The sequence below is a fragment of the Corythoichthys intestinalis genome, chromosome 11, assembly GCF_030265065.1.
Source record: "Corythoichthys intestinalis isolate RoL2023-P3 chromosome 11, ASM3026506v1, whole genome shotgun sequence".
NCBI lineage: Eukaryota > Metazoa > Chordata > Actinopteri > Syngnathiformes > Syngnathidae > Corythoichthys > Corythoichthys intestinalis.
This window is the reverse complement of record NC_080405.1, coordinates 23816612-23843929: the sequence shown is the minus strand read 5'-3', so window position 1 is coordinate 23843929 and position 27318 is coordinate 23816612. Positions and strand designations below refer to the sequence as shown.

General features: G+C 42.3%; 1 protein-coding gene across 1 annotated transcript in view; it reads right to left on the bottom strand.

The window, feature by feature from the left end:
* LOC130923724 (protein diaphanous homolog 1) overlaps positions 1-18378 on the bottom strand; it is a 40730-nt gene extending 22352 nt beyond the window's left edge. The window contains exons 1-7 of the mRNA XM_057849651.1: positions 18356-18378; positions 18123-18263; positions 16022-16105; positions 13394-13461; positions 7577-7675; positions 4212-4306; positions 4028-4129 (exon numbers count right to left, since the gene is read on the bottom strand). Coding sequence (XP_057705634.1) covers positions 4028-4129; positions 4212-4306; positions 7577-7675; positions 13394-13461; positions 16022-16105; positions 18123-18263; positions 18356-18378 — 612 coding nt within the window. The remainder of the gene's footprint in view (positions 1-4027; positions 4130-4211; positions 4307-7576; positions 7676-13393; positions 13462-16021; positions 16106-18122; positions 18264-18355) is intronic.
* Between the last annotated feature and the right edge of the window lie 8940 nt (positions 18379-27318).

Genomic DNA, 27318 nt, shown 5'->3' with positions numbered 1-27318 from the left:
AGGTGCTGGAGCCTATCCCAGCTAACTACGGGCAGAAGGCGGGGTACTCCCTGAATTGGTTGCCAGCCAATCGCAGGACAATAAATAACGCCGTTAGAATATAACGGCGTTACTAACGGCATTATTTTCTTCAGTAGTGAGTAATCTAAATAATTACTTTTCTAATCATAGCAACGCTGTTCCCGTTACTGAAACGGGAAAGGCGTGCGTTACTATGCTATGTTGGTTGACTGATGCGAGAAAAGTCTTGAGAAAGACGGGCTCACGGAGATGAGAGAGCAGCGCTGGAATGGGGAGGAGGCAAGGGAGTGTGACGCCGTTGCAAACGCGATGCTACTATGCTAGGTGGCTCCAATAATTCCTGACTGTAGCCGATAGCCTACAAACTACCCCCACATGATGCTAAGGTAGATATCACATCAGGGGTCGCGTTAACCGAATATTTTCCGTTGTTGACAGATTTTTAAAAACGGTGACGGAAAAAACTGAGTTGGCCTTACTCTGAAAAAATGTCAAGGCAACTGAGTGTCCGAGGTTTCTTCAAAAAGCCCCAAAACGACGATGGTGTTGATGAAAGAGGTGAAAAAACAGGGACTGCACAAGCGGGCACGCAATTCAAGTCCATGCGCACCAGGAGGAAAGTGTGAGACTACGTTCAGGCCACAGCAGGTGAACTGTTAATTTCATTGTTCCATATGCTACATATGGTAGGCTACGTCTATGGTAGTGACGTTTCTTATTCTCGCTATATGATTATACCACTTTAACATTTGTTAATAATACGCTCTGTGTGTAGTATCATCCATCGCTTTTCCTTTTTAAATGGGCACTTATAAGCGAACGCAAGAAGTAACAACGGGAACATTTTTAAACAGGCATTTCACGGGAGAGCATTTCGACTCTTCCGCCAATCATATAGCGAGAGCGAGTGGATAGTGAGGGGACCGCGCACCGCTCTTAAGTGTCTCTGTCACGTGACTGTCGTAGCCGGTGTAGGCGCTTGAACCTACACCGGTAACGCGCTCGGCCAAATGGACACACAAGTAAGGAAGGTGAATTATGCCAAACAAAGGGTCACCACAATGTCATTATCATCATTTTAAAAATTTAAGTGACGGGTAAAAATAGATTATGACCGGATTTTTATGACCCTGTCAGTCAAGATGACAGACAACGAAAAAGTCTAGCGCAACCTCTGCATCACATATATACAGAACTGGATGCAAATGACAGACACGGCAGCATTAGCAACATGTATATAGAACTAAATGCGTTAGTAAACAGCCGCCATCTTAAAGCAGTAGACTTCTCAGGAAGCCTCTGTTGTAGAGAACCTTCCTAGTGAACCTACAGCCCTTTTCACACATATATCCAGGGAAATTCCCGTGTAAGGTGACGCGGGATTTACCCGCGTCATTGCTTTCACACAAAAAAAGTTGTCCCGAGAATGAAGCGGGTTGGAGCTTACACTGACTTGACTCGTGTTGCCCACTGGCGCTCTCTGTGCGTGGAGACTGCTGGCGCAATTTTATAACCCGGATATTACATCATTTTTGGTTGGCATCGGCTGTCACAATAACGTTGGTCAAATCGTGTTCTGTTACAGAGGGAGCGTTCTGATGTCACTGCAGCCAATTTAAGCTCAAGACTGTATTTAAACTAAAAGTAAGATCGGGCCTAAAAAATCCAGCCCGACCCGAATCGGGTCCGCGGGTATCCCGAGCCCGAAAACATAAAACGAAATTTTATATTTTATTTGTAGGCCCGAGCCCGAAACCCTAATTTTATGTTTTATTTGTGATGACTCAGGAACAGGAGGAAATGGAGGGGATGCCATAAAAGCCTGTCTTTTGTAACAAATTCTCAGCTGGCAGAAAAGAAACCCACACATTTTCTTAATGTTTAAATAATTTACATATTTGTATGATCGTTATAAATACATTTACACAATGAAATAACGCATGAAAAGTTTGTTAAACATAATGTTGGTCAAATCGTTTTTTTTCCCCCGGAGGGAACATTCCCGACGTCGTAATTGCAGCCATTTTCAAATCATCAAGACTGTATTTAAGATAGAGGTAAAATCGGGCCTAAAAATCCAGCCCGACCCGACCCGGTCCGCGGGTATTAAAGCCCGGCATGGCCTGAGCCCAATCAATGAACTTTGCAGGTCCGAGCCCGAAAACCTCCCCGAAATTTAATGTTTTATTTGTAGGCCCGAACCCGGAAAAAACCTCCCGAAATTCTATGTTTTATTTGTGAGGACTCAAGAGGAAAGGGAAGGGATGCGCGAGTCAGACGTGGACAGAGCACTGCTTGCTGCTTGGGAAAACAGACTGGTTGCGTTTTGTGTGATCAAATTTGTGACGATGCATGCCTGTACATTAAAGTCTGTCTTTTTTAATGAATTCTCGTTTGTCAAGAAAAAAAATGCTCTTACTCAATGAAATAATGCTGGAAAAGTTTGTAAATATAAATAAACAGATGCGGCTTTGCGGACTTGCAAAGGGGAAGATTCTTAAAAAGAGGGCACATAGCACGCTCTGGCAATGACCATACTGCACCTTCTCTTTTTTTATCCAAATTATTTATTTCATAACAAGTATTTCTTAGTTTAACATCCATACATTGTTTTAGTTTACATATATAAATATATATTTATTTTAAAAAGTTAGCGAGAGAGAACCCCGGCCCGCCCCGAACGTAATAATTGACTTTTTAATTTCGTTATGTTTTCAGTTTAAGTTAGATATTTTCATCTTGCTATGTTTATAATTCTGACGTTTTTTTACCGCTTTTCGTCTTACTGCGAAGAGGGAGGAAGTGACGATCGGCCCGCCATGATATTAAAGTCATCAGCCATCTGCTGGAATCCCAGGAATTTAACGCCTGCTTTCACGCAAACCGCTTCCCGAGAAAGTCCTGGACATGATACTAGGACGCGACCCCTGAAATGTGAGCGTAATCTCCATGTCACTCGACACGGGAAATTGTTTTCACACACAATTGCTGTACGGTTAAGTCCCGCAATATTCCCGGTGTTTCGGAGTATGTGAAAAGGGCTTAAGTAACTTTTTATCTAAAATGCTCCTAAATCGGCAAAACTTAACTTAAACCTATCTTTAAATGATGAAACAGTTTTAAAACTTACACATGTCGAAAGTAGACGGAAGGGAACTAATGCAATAACTGGAGCAATTTTAACAACTTTAACGGTTGATTCGCATCATTAAATGACTTCCACACATAGCAAAGGTTACTATGTAGTTATCGCAATATCCGCAATACCCCTGTGTCTGGTTAAGTTTAGGGTTTAAGAATTGGGCTAGGGCCAATGGTCCCAAAAACCCTTTAAACTTTATACATTGTCCCAAAAACCCTTTAAACTTTACATTGTGTGAGCTGTTTTTCTTTTTTTTTTTTTGAGAAAAAAAAAAAACATGAAAATTAGCACCAGTTACTATGTAATACTCTTACATTCAGGTTACTGGGTTACTAACGCAATTACTTTTTGGGAGAAGTAATTTGTAACTGTAATTACTTTTTAAAAGTAAGATTAACAGCACTGAATAAAACAAAAGAACAACAATATATATAAGTCTTTAAATATTAATGAAATAATTTCTCTAATGCGCCTTCTGCATGTTTCAGTGTTTGTGATGGAGTAATTTCACCACAGTTTCTAATCTCCCCTATGGCATTTATATATACCATATCTACTGGTATATATAAATGCTTATTTCTAACCTTGTCATTTTGCAAATCATTTGAAAGGAAAAAAATTTGAACGGTAGTATAGATATTTCCTATATACAGTATATGTTACTTAAAGGACAAAATGTGTCTGGTTTTGCAAGCTAAACAACTTGCGTGACTATTATATGAACAATGGTGGAACTTCATTATCTGTTGTTTATAATTTTTTACAGAATGTCACATTTTGCATCACATGCCTTTGGCTACTTGCATAAATGTATGTAAAAAACAACAACAATGATGTGCTTTTTAAAAACTGCGGGCCGCTTACCACAACTCCAAACTGTTCAGCCTCAGCTAAGTCGTCGTATTCATCTTTCATCCCTGCCAGTTCACTTAGCTGCTCGGGTGCAGGCAGCTGTTTGATCAGGTTCTACACAAAAATACAATGCTTTGCTTATAACATATGAAGAGATACATAAAACGAGTTGTATAGAGCAGAGTAGAATATGTACCTGAACCATGGACTCTGTGAGGACCTTTTCATTAACTTCCAGGATGCAACTCTTGATTTCTTCATATGGAAGACGGAACGATCCAAGAAAAATGGCTACGTTTAAAAACATGCACAAAAGTTGATATTGTATATGATGTCATGTCAAGGTTGTAAGGCAATGAGGTTGTATTGTGTGTTTTGGTTTGTTCCTTCCCTTAGAATTACAAAACAAAAATATACTGCAGTATATAGGAATATATCCTACAACATATTAAGCAATAAGTTTTGCGATGCTTCACATACATCATGTGTAATATTTTCTGTAATTTTCAGACGAGCCGCTACTTTTTCTCTCCATTTGAACCCTGGGTTTTTTACAATCAAGCAGCTTATTTATAGATGTATTCTTTGGATAAACAAGTTTAATTTTTTTATCGCTTTAAACAGGACATTTTATTCTCATTTAATTTTGCTCCGTGGCCCGGTGCGTCATGAAGACGTTGCCACATGGTATGCGTTCACAGGTTCAAACAATTAGTGCGAGTGTTCCATTTGACAACACTCGAGCTCTTGTGCGGTCCAACACAAATGCATCGTTAGCTTTGTGGTAGCGTTCCGAAATATCCATGTGTGAGAAGGCAATATTTTTTAATGTAAAATACCAGATTGTTGCCAAAAGAAGACCTTTGGTGGCATTACAAAAGAACCATTTATATCAAACCATGGAGTGTTAGACATCTAGGCTACAAACTTGCCACCGCTTCAAAAAGAGATTTTATAGATGTATAGAACTAGCTCTGATACCATGTGCCGGTGCATAAGGATACAAAAGGAAAACATTTGAAAAGGATGGATATGGATATTGCTAGGACGAGAAGATGATATGTTAGCGCCGATAAACCATTTTCAACGAGCACTCAGAGGAGTTTACTGCCGATGAAGGCTCCGTCCTATGATTGATGCCATTACAAAAGACCAGTTTAAGGCTAGCCATGGGTGTTTTGACAGATTTAAGGAGGACGGATAGCCACAGTAAGCAACAACAAAGCTGCTATGCTAGCACTGATAGTCATTAGTCCTGAGTTAAGAAAATATCCTATAATGGGGATTTTTAAGAGTACTTTGTCCAATGCAGGCATATAGAGGCCAAAGTAAAGTGTATTTTATTATTATTTGCCTCAGAGACGATGGGTGAGACTTGTGGTGTGTGGCTTGCTATACAGGTCGTTGTCTGCTGAGGACGGACCCGGCTATTGCTCTTCTACCTGAGGGAGCTGAGGAGCCACAACATCCCCAGACTGCTGCTTGTGAACTTGTACAGCTGTGCCATCAGCAGCGTTCTGACATATGCATTTCTGGCTTGGTACTCAGGCTCCACCAAAACAGGCCAGCAGACACTCCAGTGTGTGGTAAAAACAGCAGGGAAAATCACTGGGTGCCCCCTCCCAGAGATAAGCACCATCTACAACACATGCTGTCTCAACAGACTGCAGAACATCCTGCCTCAGGTAGAAAGTACTGGTCCATGAACAGCTGTACTCAAAGACTTGCAAAGAGTCTGTACCCTCAGGCCATAAGACTGCTGAACTCACAAGTACACTGAAACTGCTGTTGTGGGGTCATGAGGATGATTATCATTATTCGTTTTGCACTTGCCACTGTGGGAGCAGGGGGGTGGGGGGGGGGGCATGAATGGCTATGCAAATTTATTGATATTTATGATTTATTAAAAGTGGGAATTGTGGGGGGCTCTGGGGACACTTTACCTTTATCCTGCTCTGCACCAAGCACTTTTGATGGGTACGGACTATGTAGTGTTGTTGGAATCCAATCTGAATTTCATTTTTATCCTGACAATGACAAATAAACTCTGAATCTGGTATTGATGAAAATTGGGCTTTGCGGCTTGTAGCCAGGTGCGCTCTTAATTGAGGAAATTATGTTAATTCCATGTATTAAAATTAGGCCTGTCAACAATAACTCGTTAACGACCATGATTAATCTGGAAATATTAACGCATTAAAAAAAATAACGCAATTTACCGCTCGCACTAAGTTTGGCCACAACTGCCTCCCGTAGTCCCACGCGGTGATGTTTACATTCTCCGCGCGGCAATGCAGGACAAAATGCAGCCAGCCACGATGAGTGAGGATGATGACCCAGGACTGCTTCATGGCAAATTCCATTTTAAAAAGCTGCCTAATGGAAATCTGGATAAAACAAAAGTTGTGTGCGCATATTGCTGTGATGAACTGTCCTTCCATCGAAGCACAACCAGCCGAAAGTACCACCTTCGGGCAAAGCATATCTTCGCTAGTGTTCGCAATGACGCTAACACCGCAAAAACAAGCCGCAGTCATCAAGCTACACTGGCAGAGTGCGGACTCGGACTTGTCAACAAAAGGACAACAAGTAGGTTGACTACTGCCATCGCTAGATGGGTATCCAGAGACTGTAGTAGACCCATTAACTTAGTCGAAGACAAGAGCCTTGAAAATCTCATCCAGATAGCATCGGGCGACCCAACATACAGAACACGTTCACGGGCAACTATTGCCACAAAAATTCATGAACTTTTTGAAAATGAAAAGGCAACGAAGGTGGAGCAACTAGCCAGAGTTACGTTTGTTGCAATGACAGAAGACCACTGGACAAAAAAAGGTTATGACTGGCTAACTTAAGCAGTGTTTCTAAACACCTTTACACACATTTTAGTGTAATGTTTTTCAGTTAAGTGTGTGAAAATTGACAAATTATTATATTATTTTTTTAAAAATCTAACCGCTTTCAGGCCATTTAGTGTAAAACTGCAAATGCTGCATTTATTTGTGTGAAATGTTTAATTTAACAGACAAGTTGTTAACACATTTTTTGAAACACTAGCTATTGTTACTGTATTGTGCTTGTCTGCTCTTTAAGTTGGCAGTTAATTTTGGGCAATATGCCAAATGGTACTTGAGCCACATTGTTAGTCTGTGGCACTTTAATCTGTTAAACTCTTTTCTGTATAATACTGACAATTTATTTTATTTTATACGAGCTGAGTTGTTAAATAAAATTCTTAAACTATTTGGTTAAGTATTAATTTATTCATATATCATACATTTCATCTGAAAACAAATTTTCAGTCAATTATAGTATTTTCCTAGATTTTTTTTCCCTGAAGAGCGACTTTATTCCTCCCGAGGGAAATGTGATTAATGATGATTAATCACACAGTTGACATATGATTAACTAGATTAAAATTTTTAATCATTTGACAGCACTAATTAAAATATATAAAACATTAGGAAAATTACATTAAATTACAGTATATTTGAAGTGATATGTACATTATCAAATATCTATTCCTTATGTAAGGTTTTTTAATCAGTTAAGACTTACACAAATTTTGTGAAGACTTGGAATCAAGGACCTTCAGCTCCTTGACTTTCTTTTTCTGCAACTGCTTCTTCTCATCTGCACCTTCAAGCTCCTTTTTGGCTGTGAGTAAAGAGCAAGAAGAGAAATGAACATCAAATCATATAAAGGACCTTTTTGAAGGACGATTCCTGAAAAAAAAAAAGTTATGAAGTAAAATGAAAGCAAAGTGATGTGGACATGAGACAAGGTACCATGTGTCCGTGTGCCTAACTGGTGTTATACTTGTATAGCGCTTTTCCACCTTTAAGGCGCTCAAAGCGCTTTACACTTCATCGCCATCCACCTACTGTCCGCAGCACAGCAGCACTAGAAGCAATGTGGGGTTCAGTATCTTGCTCAAGGATACTTATGCGAGTTCATCAGGGCAGAGAATCGAACTCACGACCTCTGGGTTGAGGGACAAGTACTCTAAAACTGAGCCACGCCAACCTAAAAGTAAGGCTTATGAAGCTCATGCCCACTAAACGTTTAGAAGTTCATCAGTATATGCCCTCAAATTCGAGCTCAACCACTCCTTGCTTAGGAAGCAGGACAATGCCCTCAACTGTGCGAGCAGGTCCACCTCTGACTAACTTTACAAAAAAACAAGATTTGTCAATAGCCAAGAAAAGTCTGGGTATAAATCCAACAATATGTGCATATATCCAATATGCTATTGTATGATCTTGAATGAGCAGTTCACACTTGAAAAAATTAACTCACAAAAGCATTAAAATAATTCTGTGATGAAGATTGCTGTGGATGAATTTTGGCCCCATGGAAAACAATGTCTTTACTAGGGATGGGAATTGATAGGCTTTTTACGATTCCGATTCCATTATCGATATTGCTTAAGGATTCGATTCTTTATCGATTCTCTTATCGATTCTAATTTAGGGAAAAAGAAGAACAAACGTTTTGATTGCCATCGAGTTTGTTTAATCAGAAATCACAGCCTTACAAACTCACAACGAGGTCAAAAGAGGCCCAAAGCCTCAATATTAACTGTGGCAATAAGTGGCAAATGCACAAGAATGTGTAACATTTTACTGAAACATTTTTCAAATAGAAATAAAAAATATTGGTATATATTGGCATATAGGTCGTTTTTCTGCCGTTGCCAATATGGGTTAAAGCATGGGTCCCCAAACTTTATCCTGTGAGGGCCACATAACTTTTAACTGATGAGGGTCCGGGGTCAGTTTGAACAGAACACAGAAAAAGTGTGACGATTGCAGGAGTGCCGAAATGTAAAAAATTATTGATTTTCAGAAAGCCGCAATCAAATAACCCTTTCTGGATTCTTCACAGAACAAAAGTAAATAAAATAAAAATAATAATATAATATAATAATAATAAATAATAACAACACTATTAATCAAATAGATAATAACCAAATAACCCTCTCTGAGTTCTTCACAGAAAAAGGCCAGAAAATAAATAGCACTATTGAGGGAAAAAAAAAATTCAAAATGCTCTCTGGTATTGTTCAGGGGCCGGACCAAATGTGGGGATCCGGCCCGTGGGCCGTAGTTTGGGGACCCCTGTTAAAGTGTATTATTTACCAGTATATTGAAATGCATGCCTTTTAGTTTTTATGGCGCTTTCACGCTCAAGTGGGGCGCTCTTGCGCTTCCTCACGTGAAGAAGAACGCGCTCACGCGAAGTAGAGCGCGCTTACACGCGAAGAAGAAATGCCGCATCCAAGCGAGTGAGCGAGTTAGTGAGAGAGGGGAAACACTGCTACGAGCCTACGTTCTTTTTTAATATTTGTAAAATATCTACAGAGGCAAGGCCTGTATGTATCATCTTTTGTGTTGTTGTGTGTTTCCACTCGCGATCAGACACTTAAATCCAGTTGTGTAGTGGTTGAACGATGTGCTAATGCTAGCGAAGGCATGCTGACCGTTTTGTTAACACTGTATTAGCAGCTAATCATCGCTGATTTACGTTGATGGAAACCTGTTTGTTATTGGGGACAAAATTGATTTTTTTTCATTTCTATTTTTAGTTTCACTCTTCAAGTGATGGTTGAATAAAGTCAGCAAATTATACCAACGTCTTTTGTATCCTCATTTGGGAGTTTAGCTAGCTGTATAGCCAGGACTAAGCCTTAGCGTCTCGGTGAGGACAGTGCAGTCGTATTCCCTCCCGATGCAGTTATCTCCACCTTCCCTCCCGATGCAGTTATCTCCACCTTGCAAGACTGCAAGTCGTTTTGTTGTAATTTTTCCTCGTGAAGTGAAGACACGCTTTCGAGCGTTTGAACCTATGTGCTGTCATTGTTACGTTTACGGCTGCAATGCTCATGCTAAACCATCGTAACCTTTCATTTTCACCCTCTTTCCTGGTGAAATGTAGCCAAACTTTGGAGCGGGTGGTTCTTGGCGCCATGCTAGTTTGATGCGTCTGGACAACAAGACATGTCACGACGCAATATGCGTCTTTAGGAATCGTTCAGGCTTTTTCATTGTGATGTCGAGGCCTCGAAACGCAAGGAACCGGTTCGGAATTAGAATCGGATTTCGATTCCCATCCCTAGTCTTCACCAGATTTCACAATTGATTGAGTTCAGTAATTGCTGCCAAGAGTGGCCACAGACTATTCAGGGGTCACCTACTTTTTCGAAGTAGGACCAGAAAGTTTGGATATCATTTTAGTTTTTATAAGTATAGTTTTGATTTAGAAACTGATGTTGCTCGTACCATATTGTATAACCATCACCAGAGTTTTCTTTTTCCATCAGCTCTGCACACGGAAAACTGACATATATGTGCGAGACCATGGTGTGAGAGGATAATATTGGGCAAGGAGTCCCTGCGGCCTGCTAAATGTGCTTGGACATTTGTTCCCTGTGAGGCACGTTAACTTTTGCAATAGGCTTGCAGATACAGTACGTTTTATGACACATTCACACTTGACTAACACTTTTGTGTTAACATGGTTGGACAAGGTCACATTTGTGACTAAGGATGTGTCATTTAGTGCAGAGTGTACAAAAATTATAGGCCTGAAGATACACAAGTTCATGGATTCCCCACAGACCACCCCCTAGGTCAAGCCTGTACTGCAGCAAGGTCATTTGGATTCAAGGTCAGCCGAAAAGTATATGTCACCGATGGTGGTTAATGTCTATGTAGACAATATTATTTTTGGTTATCACAATTTTAATCTAAAATGCAGCGCAAATGGCCTATATCTGTTTTTTTCATGTTATAATTTAATGACTTACTTCATAACAGCTAAGCACCCAAGAAATGTAATGGTTGAGTTATTGAGTGTCAAGAGTCCATGATCACATGTCCTTAATGATTCTGGACAGCAATTTTGCCATAACAACAACAACATTGCAACAGTGTGTGATGATGAAAGCTACAGAGAGACACTTGTAAAACAAAATGAATGTGGCAAACCCTTCATGAATTTATTTAAATCTTTTGTTCGCAAGTTTAGGCCTCCTGATGAGCTCCACTCCTCATCTTTTAGCAAATGAGTTTGAACACAAATTCTGCAGTCTCAGTATGTGTCATGCTTCGCTAGCTGCATGGAAGATCAACAATTAACCATGTGTCACATTGTAAGTATATTAGAAATCTTAATATTAATCATTTCCATATTGCACTATACGTCTGTCTATCACAAATCAAATATTCAAATCAACATTACATTATCCCTGATGTAGTGTTATATGTCTCTAAGAGCTGGAAGCCAAATCCGGAAGACAAACACACACCAACATATTTAAGCACACACAAATATCTGGACAGCTGTGAGGATTTTTTTTTTTTTTTGCACTCAGAAAGGAAGTGACAGTCATGCTTGGGAGCACTTTAGAGTACACAGAATAAAATCAAAATGACTGAATAAAATCAACTTAATTTGGTTGCATCAACCCCACAATGAGAATACCGATTTATTACATTCTGTTTTTCACTGTGACTGTTTTTTTATGTATTCTTTCAAAGAGCATACTGCCCACAATCTTTTTTAAAGACACACACGGTGTAATGCAAATAAATCTCATGACAATTCATGCCATACAATCTCCAACAATTCAGTTAAGCTGGGAGACCTTTTTAATCATGTCATGCACTAGGTTAACCCTTTAACACCGAACGTGTCGGCAGCGACGCGTTTACGCATATCGTCTTTGAAGCTTCGTCACGCTGTCATTACGTCACCTACGTGCCGCTGGTTGGTCTCATTTGAAAGTGCGGAAGTTGATGTCCACACCAGTTTTTTTTTTTTTTTTTAAGTCAATCGGCCAAGAAAAACGGGAGATAATGTCATTTGAATTTTATATTTTTATTGCACTCATAAATATGCATTAAAACGCTGCATGGACCATGTATCTATCTCCATATTTCCATCATTTCTTGTCCTTTTTCAAAACCGAAAGCAGCACAAAAGACTACACTTCCCAAGAGCCGTAGTGATGTCAAGAAGGACGAACTGAATGTGATCATTTTTAATAAATTTTCGCCTAAAAGCGAGGCGCCAACTAATGAAAGGGAGGCATGCGAAGCAAGCAACGGCCAGTTGGTTTGCGCGAGCGACTTTGAAACGTGCAGAATCAATCTAAAACTACATTAAGCGCAAGCTAATGCATTATTTCATTAACTCAAGGAATAAGATGAGCCGTATTTGTCGTTGCATTCCTGGGATGAGTCGGCGTCTCGGGAGTAGAGGTGACAGCAGCGCGCAAACGGCGAAAGAGTAGGCTGTGTGACATTGTATGTGACGCAGCTCCGTGACCTGTTCAAGTGAGATAGTGTAAAGCGCTTTGAGCGCCTTGAAAGGTGGAAAAGCGCTATATAAGTGTAACACCATTTAAAAAAAAAAAAAAAAAAAGAAGCTTCAGTGAGTGCTCAAAAAAAAAAAAAAAAAAAAAACTTTATTGAGTCGCATGCCTGAAAAATTTGAATTGAACTGAACTACTTGTCAATATTTTTTAAAACACTTTTTTTCTATGGTATATATATTTTTTCTTCGCTATAATCTTTTCAATTTTATGTAGATGTGTGTTCAAGAAGCTTGATTGCATGTACGTATATAATTTTGATAAGGTGATGGGTACAACACCTAACTTCACAAAAAAATCCTCCAAACCCTTTGTGTGTTAGATGATTTATATATAATCTTTTTTCTCACTATTTTGCACTGTATATAACCTGTTTTGACCATAGTATGTGTAAAGGCAAAAAATGCCTATGACCATACCTGCGGTTTGTGTTAAATTGTCAAACTATTCAATCTTATTTTTTTCTATTGAATGTTTATCCTTACAAGTTGAATAAATATTATCACGCTTCAAAACGGTTGATCGAGCATGTTTGGTTGTCAATGGGACATCAACATTACAAATTTTGAAAAAAGATTTTGGGATTTTTTTTTTGTCTTTTTGGGTCCAAAATGTGGATTATAATTGGTCAGTGAAGAAAACAACTGTTTAGACATGAAGTTCAAGGTGTCCTGAAAAAAGGGACCCAACTTGGCCATTGTAAACATTTTTTTCTTTGAAATATAAAGGCAACATCAAATGCATGCACATTCGGCCAAAATAGGCTTAGGTGTTAAAGGGTTAATGTGTAAATCATGACGAGGGAGCATGCATGCATATGTGTGTATGTGCTTCATCAGCTTCAATGTCACTTGCTTGCAAGCCAATGGAATGGAGCTAGAGGAGATTACGTCACAACTGATTCATGAAATGGGGGTTTGGAGTAATACAGTTTGTAAAATGGCTGCTCTGTGGTATCCACATTGCTCAGCCAGCTTCCATTTGTAATCCTATGGCACCTCTAGGGGCGGCTATGGAGCACTGCGCCACGTTGCACTTAATCATAGCGGGGGAGGACAGGAGCAGGCTAAATACATAGGATGAGAAACACAAATACTAACGCCACCACATTAGAGGCTAATATATACAATATGTGTAGAAATACACATTGTAAAAAATACTTTTATTAGAACCAAGTACTGAATATGTCTCATTTTTCCTTCTCCCCCTTCTTGAGTCTGTCCAACAGCTGCTTGGCTTTGAGTGATGAGAGGGGAAATTTTAAGGGGGGCAGGAAGGTGTCCGTGTGTGTGTAGTCAGGCATATTTGTACATTAAAGACCCACTAAATTCTTAATTTCTCACTTAGACTTTTAATAGAATTTATCAGAAAGTAGAAGGGGGGGGGGGGCGCACAATCACGAGGAGTCAAGTCATGCAGAGGTCTCTGTAATTTTGTGTGTGTGTGCGTGTGGGGAAGGGGGGGGGGGGGGGGGGGGAGTCTGGACAAAGAGGAGTCTGTTAGTCAGCAGATCAGTGTGTGCCCCTCACTCCCCCTTCAATTCTCTCCCTGTATCCTTAAAAGGAAAAGAGTGTGGTGTTGGTGTTATGTGAACAAAAGGGAAAAAGTGGGCAGATTAAAAACAAAGTTGGATAAACAGGATAGGAGATTTTTCATCACTGTTGCCTGCATGCAGTTTATTTTTAACTGACTAAAAGCTTTCAGATGATGTGCTCTATTGAATGGCGCAAAACAAGGTTTTCCATGAGCCCTCTGGAGGCACAATTGGAGACACCCCCACCCCCACACACAACTTTAACACTTATATAACTTTTTTCCATTTCTGAAAGCATTCCAGGCCTGGAGATTGTCGTAACTGGGACGGAGAAGAAGGTTTTAAGTTTCAACAAATGTGTATGTGTGATGAGCGATTCATTGGAAAAAGCATTCCAGAAATACGACACAAATGTTTTGCCAACTTTTTTTTAAGGGAACAAAGAAAAACTTGTGTTTTTGAGAACAATAAGATAACTTTAGGACTGAAATAGGCAAAGCATGGCATCACGTTCTTTGTGCAAACAAGCGTGTCGTCAACAGGGGAACAGCTGTAGTCTTAGTTCCTTTAAACTTTAAATGTCCAACATGCTGTCACTTTATACAAGTGTGTTGGAGTGTATGCATGTGTGTCACTATTTAAGTGTGTTTGATAGAAGAATAGGGGGGTTTCCAAGGTAACTGTGGCCTGAAAGAGGGCCTTCATCCTGTTTTTCTCCATGAAAGGAAACAGGAAGAAAAGACTGGATTGTGTTGGTGTGTGCGTGTGTACGCGTAATTGTGTGAAAAGGACCAGATGGCAGGGTGGGGCAGAGGGGAGGGGGCATGGGGGCAGGATGTGGGAGGGCCAGCGCTTAGGGGGAAGTCTTATGGGAGGGGCTAAGACTGTACTCACTTGCGCTCCCCTGGCGCATGTAGAGTGTAACTACAGTTGAGTATAATATATCCACTAAAATGTTATCCTCACATTTGAGTTATACATATATATTAAATAACAAAATATACAAAGAAAAATAAAATTAAGTAATATCAAGGGGTAACTACACCATTTCGGTTTAATATCATAGCCTTCACCCACTCATGAATAAACTTGGCTTGGAGAAGTCATTGAGTAAAAAAAATTGACATTTTAAAATTCATAATTGCTCTCATTTAGATGCTTGACAGAAAAAAAAAAAAATACAAATCATAGTCATCTAGGTGCGCACAAAGGTATTAATCATGTATTTATCTCTATATGGTTGATGTCATGTATAATAATTCACTGAAAAATTAGTATTTCCAAAAAATTTTTAATGCAATTTTTATATATATATACATATATATACACATTAGCACTAGGGGGAAAAAAATCTATTTAGAGGCCTCGTAATTAATCTCCATTAATTGCATTATAAATACACAGCAATATTTGTACAAAAAAAGCTAAATTTTTAAATTGAAAGGATTTTTGTGGACTAATGAAACAAATAGGACACTCTGGAAACATGCCTTTAATCTAATTTCTTTTCAAAACAGAAAAAAAGCACGCTACTCTGAGCATTTAACAATAAATTGATGTTAAAGTGTCATTTTAGGACTTTTTTGATGGTCAAAAGTGCACTTTTTTTGTGTGTTCGAAGATTAAGGGGGGAAAAAAGCACTACTATATGCGTTTCTTTGATAGAAAAGTGACTACTGGAGACAAAAAGTCAGGCACAGTCAGTGTAGCTGGCTGTTCAACGATGGAGCCACAGTGCCCTCCAGTGGACATATTCATGTACTGTCAATAGATGCTGCAAATCTCCCACTTCCTACACGACAGAATATTTATTACCTACACCCTCAATCTCTTCCATCATCAAAGTTGTGTGTGAGAAAAATGTGTAGGGAAAAAGTATGCTGGTGTAAAAAAAAAAAAAAAAAAAAAAAAAGAGGAGGAAAGGGCATTTGGGATGGAGAATATAGGGGGACACGAATTGGACAATGTGAGTGTGTTGTTCTCTCAGGGCTGTGGTGACCTCTCTGCTCTTCTGGCCATGAAGGTCCTCAGCAATGACGCACAAAACAGCATTACTGATGACACGCATGTGAACACAAAAATACACACTAACAGAATACGCAGGTCACATTGCTGATAAGGGCAGCTGGGGTTGATGTACCAATACAACACCACCTTGAACTTGAAATCGCACTTGCTGAAACCACACAAAAAGCCCATAAATCCTCATTCCAAATAACACACACGTGCATGCACTAGTGTGGACACACATACACACACACACGTACACGGGGTGAGGTGAGCTGCAAGGGTGTCCTTATTAAATCAGTCCTATATCAGCCAGTCTCATTGGGAAAGCAGAAAAAGATTTACTACAGCAATTACACCAGCTAATTACAAGGAGGGAAGATAGAGCAGAGGAGAAGGATGGAGCACTGGAGTGCAAGAAGGGGAAGGAAATCAAATCAAGGAATAGGAGCAAAAATGAAGAAGGGAGGGGGTACAGAACTTAGTTTAAAGGACAAAGATGATGAGGAAGTGACCTTGAGTAATTTACAGCAGCAGAGCCACGAACAAAGTAAACACAAAAACACACACCCAGCACACAAAGTTTAACCTTGTCTGGCTGCAATTGTGAGTGGGTGACTGACTAAAAAAGTGACTCACTGTGAGGGGGGAGAGGTGGGAGGCATATTTGTAGTGATGTTGTAGCACCCTGACAGTCTGTGAGGCACTTAGGTTTTCTATTTTTGAAGAGTCAACGTCCTTGATTTAATAGCCTTCATCGCGGAGTGCTCCCTCTAGGGGGAGGAGAGTGAATTGCAACATGAGCTCATACTGTTGATTTACACTCACCGGCTACTTTATTAGGTACACCATGCTAGTAACGGGTTGGACCCCCTTTTGCCTTCAGAACTGCCTCCATTCTTCGTGGCATAGATTCAACAAGGTGCTGGAAGCATTCCTCAGAGAGTTTGGTCCATATTGACATGATGACATCACACATTTGGTGCAGATTTGTCAGCTGCACATCCATGATGCGACTCTCCCGTTCCACCAAATCCCAAAGATGCTCTATTGGATTGAGATGTGGTGACTGTGGAGGCCATTTGAGTACAGTGAACTCATTGTCATGTGCAAGAAACCAGTCTGAAACGATTCCAGCTTTATGACATGGCGCATTATCCTGCTGAAAGTAGCCATCAGAAGTTGGGTACATTGCGGTCATAAAGGGATGGACATGGTCAGCAACAACTCAGGTAGACTGTGGCATTCCAACGATGCTCGATTGGTACCAAGGGGCCCAATGAGTGGCAAGAAAATATTCCCCACAGCATTACACCACAACCACCAGCCTGAACCGTTGATACAAGGCAGGATGGATCCATGGTTTCATGTTGTTGATGCCAAATTCTGACCCTACTATCCGAATGTCGCAGCAGAAATCGAGACTCAGACCAGGCAACGTTTTTCCAATCTTCTATTGTCCAATTTCGATGAGCTTGTGCAAATTGTAGTCTCAGTTTCCTGTTCTTAGCTGAAAGGAGTGGCACCCGGTGTGGTCTTCTGCTGCTGTAGCCCATCTGCCACAAAGTTCGACGTACTGTGCGTTCAGAGATGCTCTTCTGCCTACCTCGGTTGTAACGGGTGGTTATTTGAGTCACAGTTGCCTTTTTATCAGCTCAAACCAGCCTGGCCATTCTCCTCTGACCTCTGGCATCAACAAGGCATTTCCGCCCACAGAACTGCCGCTCCCTGGATATTTTTTCTTTTTCGGACAATTCTATGTAAACCCTAGAGATGGTTGTGTGTGAAAATCCCAGGAGATCAGCAGTTTCTGAAATACTCAGACCAGCCCTTCTGGCACCAACAACCATGCCACGTTCAAAGTCACTCAAATCACCTTTCTTCCCCATACTGATGCTCGGTTTGAACTGCAGGAGATTGTCTTAAACCATGTCTACATGAAAAAAATAATATGATTCAGCTCCTGTCATTTATGCAAATGCCCTTTTGATGGATGACGTAATCAACGTCCCTTTTGTGCAACAGTCAAAAATATGGTATTGTTAGGTGTTCCTTTTGACACCAGTAAAAGAACTATGGTTATTGGGTGTCTCTGAAGTCTGGTTCGCGTGTAGGTGTGAGAGGAAACCTGTGGAGCTGAGGCGCCAGGGTGTCTGGTAGTCTTTTGTTATTTGGGGTCTCCCAACGTGGCGATGGGGTTTAGGAGGATGTGGGCTGTGTGTTCGTGGTGAGACACTGCGTCTGCGGTCAGTAGGGGTCCGCCATGCAGGTGTTGCGGGGCCGTCTTTGATGAGAAGAATAGTTGAGACATGTCCAGACAGCCCCACCTATGTTGGACCACGTGATCGGCGTGGGGAGGTCCCAGCGATTAGGTTAGTTTAGCCATGCAATGTTAAAAAGTCATTTCTGGTTAGCCTACCTTAAGAGCGCGCTGCGAAGCATCTTTCCTCCCCGGCTGTGGACCAAATTTCCCAGGCTTTCACAGTTTTGTTGAGCTAAAAGTTTTAAAAGTCTTTTCAACGTGAGGACAGGACCGACCATGATCAACGAGACATGTGTGAATATTACCCGTGGGCGTCCTAACGTGAATGGAGAAGCCCCACGCAAGACTCAGATGTACCTACGCCGTGTACAACGACCCCCAAACGAGGAGTTGTCAGTGGAGAAGCCCATTTCTGACACAGGTTCGTGGGGCTTCAAATTCAACTATGCTATGGGAGAGTTACGCTTTTTTTCACGGCGTGAGGGGGAGGATGGCCAGATGGTGTCTTCAGAAACAGCCAACGTAAATTCAAATGATTGGGGTGTGTTGTGTGATGTCATACCTGGGGTAGTGGAGAATTCCATGAACTCAGCTGAGGGTTGGGACGACTTGAGTTTTGTATGGCTATCCAGATCCTCCAATGGCGGGCGTTGGTTTTTCCGTGTGATGATCACTCAGCAGCCTGAGTTGGACAAGGAGGATGGCGAAGCCATTGACCACGGCGATTTGGATTTCCAACTGGATTCGTTTAGCAGCGAATGCGGTGTATTTGAACCCATCCTATCATTGCCTCTATCTGACTGGAGTGCTACCATGGGCCGGTATGCGACACGAATCTCCGCCCTTTTCCAAAATGCGAGGTTGTGGCATAACATTATAGGTGTGAAAAAAACGCTGACGTATGTTTAAACCAGGCCCCCTGAGAAAAAGACCCACCTACAGACCCGCCCACCTCAACAGTTTTTATAAACGGCCACAGCCTGACTGTGAGTATACCAAGTAACCACGAGAGAGCCAATCACATCACCTTCTGAGCAGAGACCTGTGGAGATGGAAGCACGCACGCTGAGACGCATACAAACAACATGGACTCCCTTTGAGGATGGCGTTGTTACACCATCTACAGCGCCTTCGGTTTTTAACGGTCCAGAGGTCGCCATTAGCCACCGTGCCACCGAGCCTGAGGGTGGGGGGTCAAACGCTGCAGTGACCATGCCTGGTTCACCATCTTTTTGGCCTGAAGAGCACCCCCCACCCACACGCCCTGTGAGACTTGGAAAAAGGCGCGCAGGTCTGGAAGCGGCGCTGACAGGGGGCTGCGTATCACCTGTGTTCCCGTCGGAGGACCCCAGGCCGCCCGCGTCACCGGCATCACCGATCTTCCCAAAGGAAAAGGATACGTCACCACCATCTCCCCGGATCACTGTGAACCCCTCCCCTCCCGAGAAACCTGCCGAGATTGACGAGTCCTCCACAAATTCTGAGGACTACGTGGTGGTTGACACACCCTATCATTCTCTAAAGAAGGCTAGAACACCCCGTTGGGCTGGAGTATTTTTCCGGGAAATTAGAGAAGGTTGGTTGACCCCCGATGAATATGATTGTATTAAAAATACCATATTCTACCTGTTTGAAAGGGTGCTAACTAGCTTTATTAAACAAGATTGTTATGGGTGTAGAGTCGGCCACCCGAGTCAAGAGCAACACTCTTGCTTATACATCCCGGAAGAGTACTACCTAGGCATTCAGTTTCGTCTCGTGATCCAACGTCTGTACAAGCCAGAGTTTATTCCCAGTATACAATACATGTTGAGACTCCACGGCTGTGCAATTGGTCGCAAAAAAGTCGAAGCGGCGGCCGAGATCATTCTACTCGAGCTCCAACGGGCTGACTTTATTTTTAAGACATTGGAAGCAGTAAACAAGGACTCATTTACACCTGATCTTAAACAGAGTTTGGATCAGATTTACTTTGGACTTTGAGGAAGAAGGAGAAACATGGGTAGCCGCAGCTCACGTCTGCTGGAGAAGGAGGAGGAGAAGGAGGAGGAGGAGGTGGAGGTGGGGGCTGTGAAAGCACCGATAAAGAGATCTGAAGCGTGGGATACCACGCGCTGCCAGCAGGAGGCTTCCACAAAGTATGATTGGAAGGATATTTTACACAGGACCATTCGTTACAACCGTGACACTGCCATAGATGATCATGTGGAGGTATTGATGTATTTGTTGGATTTGGCAAGACCTTTTTCAGCCATGCTATTTAATATGCGATGGACCGGTTTTGTGAAGTACGTGGTTTTACTGAGTATATTTACGTGTACAGCCAAAGCACGTCTAGCAGAGACCTGTGACAATCTATTACAAACTTGGGGGGACGTCCCCTCTGTAGGTAGGACGATGACGATGATTGCCTTGTTTGTTGATGCCGTCAAATTTTGTTTAGACAACAACCACCCTGTCGATATAATGTCAGAACTGGATGCTTTTGAATGTGTTATGAAAAAAAGAATTCCATCACAGATCCTGACCAAGATCTCAAAGACCATTCACAAATAATTTGTATTCCTTTGTATAAAGGTGTCATGCTGAAATGTATTTTGTACCTAACAACATGTGTGCAATAAAAAAAAAAAAAAAAAAAAAATTAAAAAAAAATAAAAATAAAAAAAAAAGACTTGTCAGTACATTATTTCCCATTTTGCATAAAAACATACAGCTTCACAGATCTGGTTCATTCACCATCATGGCCTTGAAGAGGCGTATGAAAGAGATTTACTACGATGTAGGTCACCCTGCGAGTCTCGGGGGTGTGGCCAGACTGCGCCAGGGGGTGCAAGATGAAACGGGGAAAAAAATAAAACGTGATACAGTTATCAATTTTTTGTCCGGTGAAGATGCTTACACCCTACATAAACCAGCCAGAATTACATTCCCCACGAATAAAGTTTTTGTGTCAGCCCCACTTTCACAATTCCAGGCAGATCTTTGTGATATGAATAGCTTATCAGAGTTTAATGATCAGTTTAAATTTCTATTGACAGTCATTGATATTTTTTCTAAAAAGGCCTATGTACAAGTTTTGAAAAATAAGACAGCTATCGAGGTGACCAACGCATTTAAAGCTGTTCTATCGCAGAGCGGTGTTCCAAAAAAAATACAAACTGACGCCGGTAAAGAATTTTTTAACAAAAGCTTCCAAAAGTTGATGAAACAACATAAAATTACACATTTCGCGACGGCATCAGATAAGAAGGCTTCAGTGGTTGAGAGATTCAACAGAACTCTTAAAACTCGCATGTGGAGATATTTCACATTTAAAAACACTCATCGTTACATTGACATTGTCCAGGATCTAGTGGCTAGCTACAATGACAGCTATCACTCTAGTATTAAAATGAGGCCCAACCAGGTTAACGCAGAGACAGCGCAACAGGTGTTTCGTAACTTGTACGACGGGTTCATATGCCCGCGAAGACGTCGGCCAATGAAATTCAAAGTAGGTGACTTTGTTAGAGTGTCAAAATTGCGTGGAGTATTTGATAAGAAATATGAACAGAGCTATTCTGATGAGGTCTTTACCGTGGTGGAATGCCTGCGTAGAAAACACCCCGTCTACAGACTAAAAGATAGCGCCAACGAGGTGATAGGAGGAACGTTTTACGAAGCAGAACTCCAGAAAGTGAAGTTAGCAAAAGACTATTTGTACAAAGTTGACAAAATATTGAAGAAACGCAAAGTGGGCGGGGTTGAACAATTTCTAATCCGCTTTAAAGGTTACCCAGCCAAATTTGACACGTGGTTGCCTTCGAGCCAGGTCATTGACATATAAAAGCAAATAAACTATCAGGGTTATTCTCATTCAAGCTATGAATCCGAGCTTAACGGACGGGTTTTACATCACCCTGCCTTCCAACGCCAGCTCCCAAGTCTTTTCAGACAATTCGATAGCTCAATTCAGAGTAAGCTTGGCACAACACCTCGATCTACAAGGCGACTGGGAGGTCGGGCTGGCTGAACTGTCATACCCACATACTTGGCTAAACGTTCCAGAAAACCGGACTACTTTTGACGTCATACACTTGAAGTGTGATGAGGCTTCTAAGGGGAGCGCGACGGAGCGCAGAGAATATTCTGTCACAAGTCTACAGATTCCTGAGGGGTATTATGATTCACCTGATAAAATTACCAAGGCCATACAAGCTGCCTTGTACAAAAGATGTGAAAACCACATACGTTTTCTCTACAACTCGCTGACAAGTCGATTTTTTTTTCAAGGAACAGGGGACTACAAAATACGCTTTAATCCGCCGTTGACACATATTTTAGGTCTAGATGCAGGTGTATGGTACACCTGCGACACCCGGGGCACTCAGGCTCCGCACCCCGCGGATATAAGTGCGGGGCTTTCACATTTTTTTCTTTATACCGATGTTATTCAACACCAACTGGTCGGTGACGTACTGGCTCCGCTACTAAGGACAATCACAGTGACAGGGGCGCCCAAAGAAACAGTGTTTAATAGCTTTAACCCAGTTTATTACATGCCAGTTAACAGGAAGCATATTGAGGACATCTCGATCGAGGTCAAGACAGACCAGAACAAACCTGTGGAGTTTAAACACGGAAAAGTTATCGTCACACTACATTTCAGACCCCGTTTTTTAAAAAGATGGTAATGCTAGAGACACACCCGGATCTCCATCGATTTGTGGAATACTATGAGACTCAGGCAGGGGGCGCTCTACCAGGATTCCACGGTACACCTGTTCAATATGGCCGGGGGTTGGGTTCCATCTTCGCCAAACTGTTCCGTTTTGTAAGCCCGCTACTCAGGAGAGGTTTCAGCATGGCTAAGCCTCATCTACAGACAGCAGCTAAAAACATAGCGTCGGACGTAGCTGGGCGTGTCGTGGAACGATTTAAAAACAATAACAAGGTGTCCTCACAACAAGGATCCGGCTTAATGGTCCTAGCACGCAGGCCTGTAAGAAGACCTACGCAAAGACTCGTCAGAAAGGGGCGGGGTCGTCAGAAGCAGCGTAAAAAGCGACGCAGCGTGTCTAGGAGGAGAACAGTCTCCAGAACAAAGCGTAGAAGAAGCAACTTGGATATCTTTTCCTAATTCACTCTGACACGAAATGGCGCTGATCCACCACCGGTCTCAAGAATGCAGCATGGCCGAGCTGGATTTGTTTAGCCCACCATTAACGCAATTATCCATCGACCATAGCCATTATGTCGAAATGCTACCAATATCAGCTCTCACCGAAGGAGGCCCTATTGAGTTTTTTATTCCAGGGGATGGCTCAAAGTATTTGGATTTGGCTGACACATTGCTTCAGCTACAATTAAAGGTTACGCGCGCCGATGGATCAGACCTACCCGCGCAGGAGCGCGTCGGCATAATTAATTATCCACTAAACAGTATTTTTTCACAAGTAGATGTCACGCTCGGCGACCGTCTTATCTCTCAATCGAGTGCCACGCATCCATACCGAGCTATCATAGAAACTTTATTAAATTTTTCTGATTCGACTTTGAAAAGTCAATTTACAGCGTCGATGTTCCATAAAGACACGCGCGGCCAGATGGAGTCCACTGCTCTCGAGGGGGAAAATGTGAACGAAGGGCTAGTTAAACGCGCCCAGCGCGTTGTGGGTTCGAGACCCTTTCAAGTCATCGGACCTCTGCATGCGGATATATTATTTTGTGAACGTCTCTTACTAAACAATGTGGATTTGCGCATCAAACTTATTAAAGCAAACGATGACTTTTGTCTCATGGCTCCAGCCGGGTCCGATCACAAATTGAGGATATTAAGCGCCTCCCTCTTCGTGAAGAGAGTCGCCGTCTCGCCGGCCATAGCCCTCGGCCACGCAGCTGCACTCAACAAAGAAAACGCGCTGTACCCGTTATCACGTATTAACATAAAGACATGATGGTGTGTGGATAGTAATTGAAATCTGGTGAATATCCGTAAGCGTCAAAAAAAGTAGCTGTCCCGTTCGACTCCATCGTTAATGCCAGCCAGTGTTCTCCGGGTCGGCTTCGCGGGTGTGTATTCACAATATAAAATGTTGTTGACGCGGGGTTTAAATAAGCTAGTTCATCCGAAGCATAAACACCGCCGAATAACTTGCCTTGGAGTCGTTTCATAAGCGTTTCCAGTGCTTTGCCATTCATCCTCTATCAGTAATAATCCAATAACACCTCGCGTTTAGAATTTATTTCCAAAATGGAGTCGTAGCACGCGTAGACAATTAAGGTGACGGTTTGGGGCAATGCTGCTCGGAACCTCATCTCCAATCGGACGCTGCCGCTAGTGAGCGCGGAAAGAGCAGCAGAGTCGTCACTCGCCGCCAGGTTGAAGACGTACAGGGCATAGCCGGATAAAAAGTCATCGCGATCAATGCACAGAGGTAAGTCTTTCAAATGTCTTCCAGTCGCCGTGTACAGATTATAGAACTCTCGCTCCACGTTACCGCCGTCAAATTGCGGCTGAAACGCTTTAGACGGGATCTGACGTCCTTCCGAGCACAGGGAGAGAAATTCTAAGTCAAAATGATGAAAATTAAACGGATTACCGTGCCTCCTCCCGACAAAATTATTGTGGGATACTAGACTTAAAACCACATAACGTGGAATCGGCCCAAGAAAAAGATTGTCTTGTTGACAACTCCTCGAATTTTGTGGAATGGTATATGTCTTTATGTTAATACGTGATAACGGGTACAGCGCGTTTTCTTTGTTGAGTGCAGCTGCGTGGCCGAGGGCTATGGCCGGCGAGACGGCGACTCTCTTCACGAAGAGGGAGGCGCTTAATATCCTCAATTTGTGATCGGACCCGGCTGGAGCCATGAGACAAAAGTCATCGTTTGCTTTAATAAGTTTGATGCGCAAATCCACATTGTTTAGTAAGAGACGTTCACAAAATAATATATCCGCATGCAGAGGTCCGATGACTTGAAAGGGTCTCGAACCCACAACGCGCTGGGCGCGTTTAACTAGCCCTTCGTTCACATTTTCCCCCTCGAGAGCAGTGGACTCCATCTGGCCGCGCGTGTCTTTATGGAACATCGACGCTGTAAATTGACTTTTCAAAGTCGAATCAGAAAAATTTAATAAAGTTTCTATGATAGCTCGGTATGGATGCGTGGCACTCGATTGAGAGATAAGACGGTCGCCGAGCGTGACATCTACTTGTGAAAAAATACTGTTTAGTGGATAATTAATTATGCCGACGCGCTCCTGCGCGGGTAGGTCTGATCCATCGGCGCGCGTAACCTTTAATTGTAGCTGAAGCAATGTGTCAGCCAAATCCAAATACTTTGAGCCATCCCCTGGAATAAAAAACTCAATAGGGCCTCCTTCGGTGAGAGCTGATATTGGTAGCATTTCGACATAATGGCTATGGTCGATGGATAATTGCGTTAATGGTGGGCTAAACAAATCCAGCTCGGCCATGCTGCATTCTTGAGACCGGTGGTGGATCAGCGCCATTTCGTGTCAGAGTGAATTAGGAAAAGATATCCAAGTTGCTTCTTCTACGCTTTGTTCTGGAGACTGTTCTCCTCCTAGACACGCTGCGTCGCTTTTTACGCTGCTTCTGACGACCCCGCCCCTTTCTGACGAGTCTTTGCGTAGGTCTTCTTACAGGCCTGCGTGCTAGGACCATTAAGCCGGATCCTTGTTGTGAGGACACCTTGTTATTGTTTTTAAATCGTTCCACGACACGCCCAGCTACGTCCGACGCTATGTTTTTAGCTGCTGTCTGTAGATGAGGCTTAGCCATGCTGAAACCTCTCCTGAGTAGCGGGCTTACAAAACGGAACAGTTTGGCGAAGATGGAACCCAACCCCCGGCCATATTGAACAGGTGTACCGTGGAATCCTGGTAGAGCGCCCCCTGCCTGAGTCTCATAGTATTCCACAAATCGATGGAGATCCGGGTGTGTCTCTAGCATTACCATCTTTTTAAAAAACGGGGTCTGAAATGTAGTGTGACGATAACTTTTCCGTGTTTAAACTCCACAGGTTTGTTCTGGTCTGTCTTGACCTCGATCGAGATGTCCTCAATATGCTTCCTGTTAACTGGCATGTAATAAACTGGGTTAAAGCTATTAAACACTGTTTCTTTGGGCGCCCCTGTCACTGTGATTGTCCTTAGTAGCGGAGCCAGTACGTCACCGACCAGTTGGTGTTGAATAACATCGGTATAAAGAAAAAAATGTGAAAGCCCCGCACTTATATCCGCGGGGTGCGGAGCCTGAGTGCCCCGGGTGTCGCAGGTGTACCATACACCTGCATCTAGACCTAAAATATGTGTCAACGGCGGATTAAAGCGTATTTTGTAGTCCCCTGTTCCTTGAAAAAAAAATCGACTTGTCAGCGAGTTGTAGAGAAAACGTATGTGGTTTTCACATCTTTTGTACAAGGCAGCTTGTATGGCCTTGGTAATTTTATCAGGTGAATCATAATACCCCTCAGGAATCTGTAGACTTGTGACAGAATATTCTCTGCGCTCCGTCGCGCTCCCCTTAGAAGCCTCATCACACTTCAAGTGTATGACGTCAAAAGTAGTCCGGTTTTCTGGAACGTTTAGCCAAGTATGTGGGTATGACAGTTCAGCCAGCCCGACCTCCCAGTCGCCTTGTAGATCGAGGTGTTGTGCCAAGCTTACTCTGAATTGAGCTATCGAATTGTCTGAAAAGACTTGGGAGCTGGCGTTGGAAGGCAGGGTGATGTAAAACCCGTCCGTTAAGCTCGGATTCATAGCTTGAATGAGAATAACCCTGATAGTTTATTTGCTTTTATATGTCAATGACCTGGCTCGAAGGCAACCACGTGTCAAATTTGGCTGGGTAACCTTTAAAGCGGATTAGAAATTGTTCAACCCCGCCCACTTTGCGTTTCTTCAATATTTTGTCAACTTTGTACAAATAGTCTTTTGCTAACTTCACTTTCTGGAGTTCTGCTTCGTAAAACGTTCCTCCTATCACCTCGTTGGCGCTATCTTTTAGTCTGTAGACGGGGTGTTTTCTACGCAGGCATTCCACCACGGTAAAGACCTCATCAGAATAGCTCTGTTCATATTTCTTATCAAATACTCCACGCAATTTT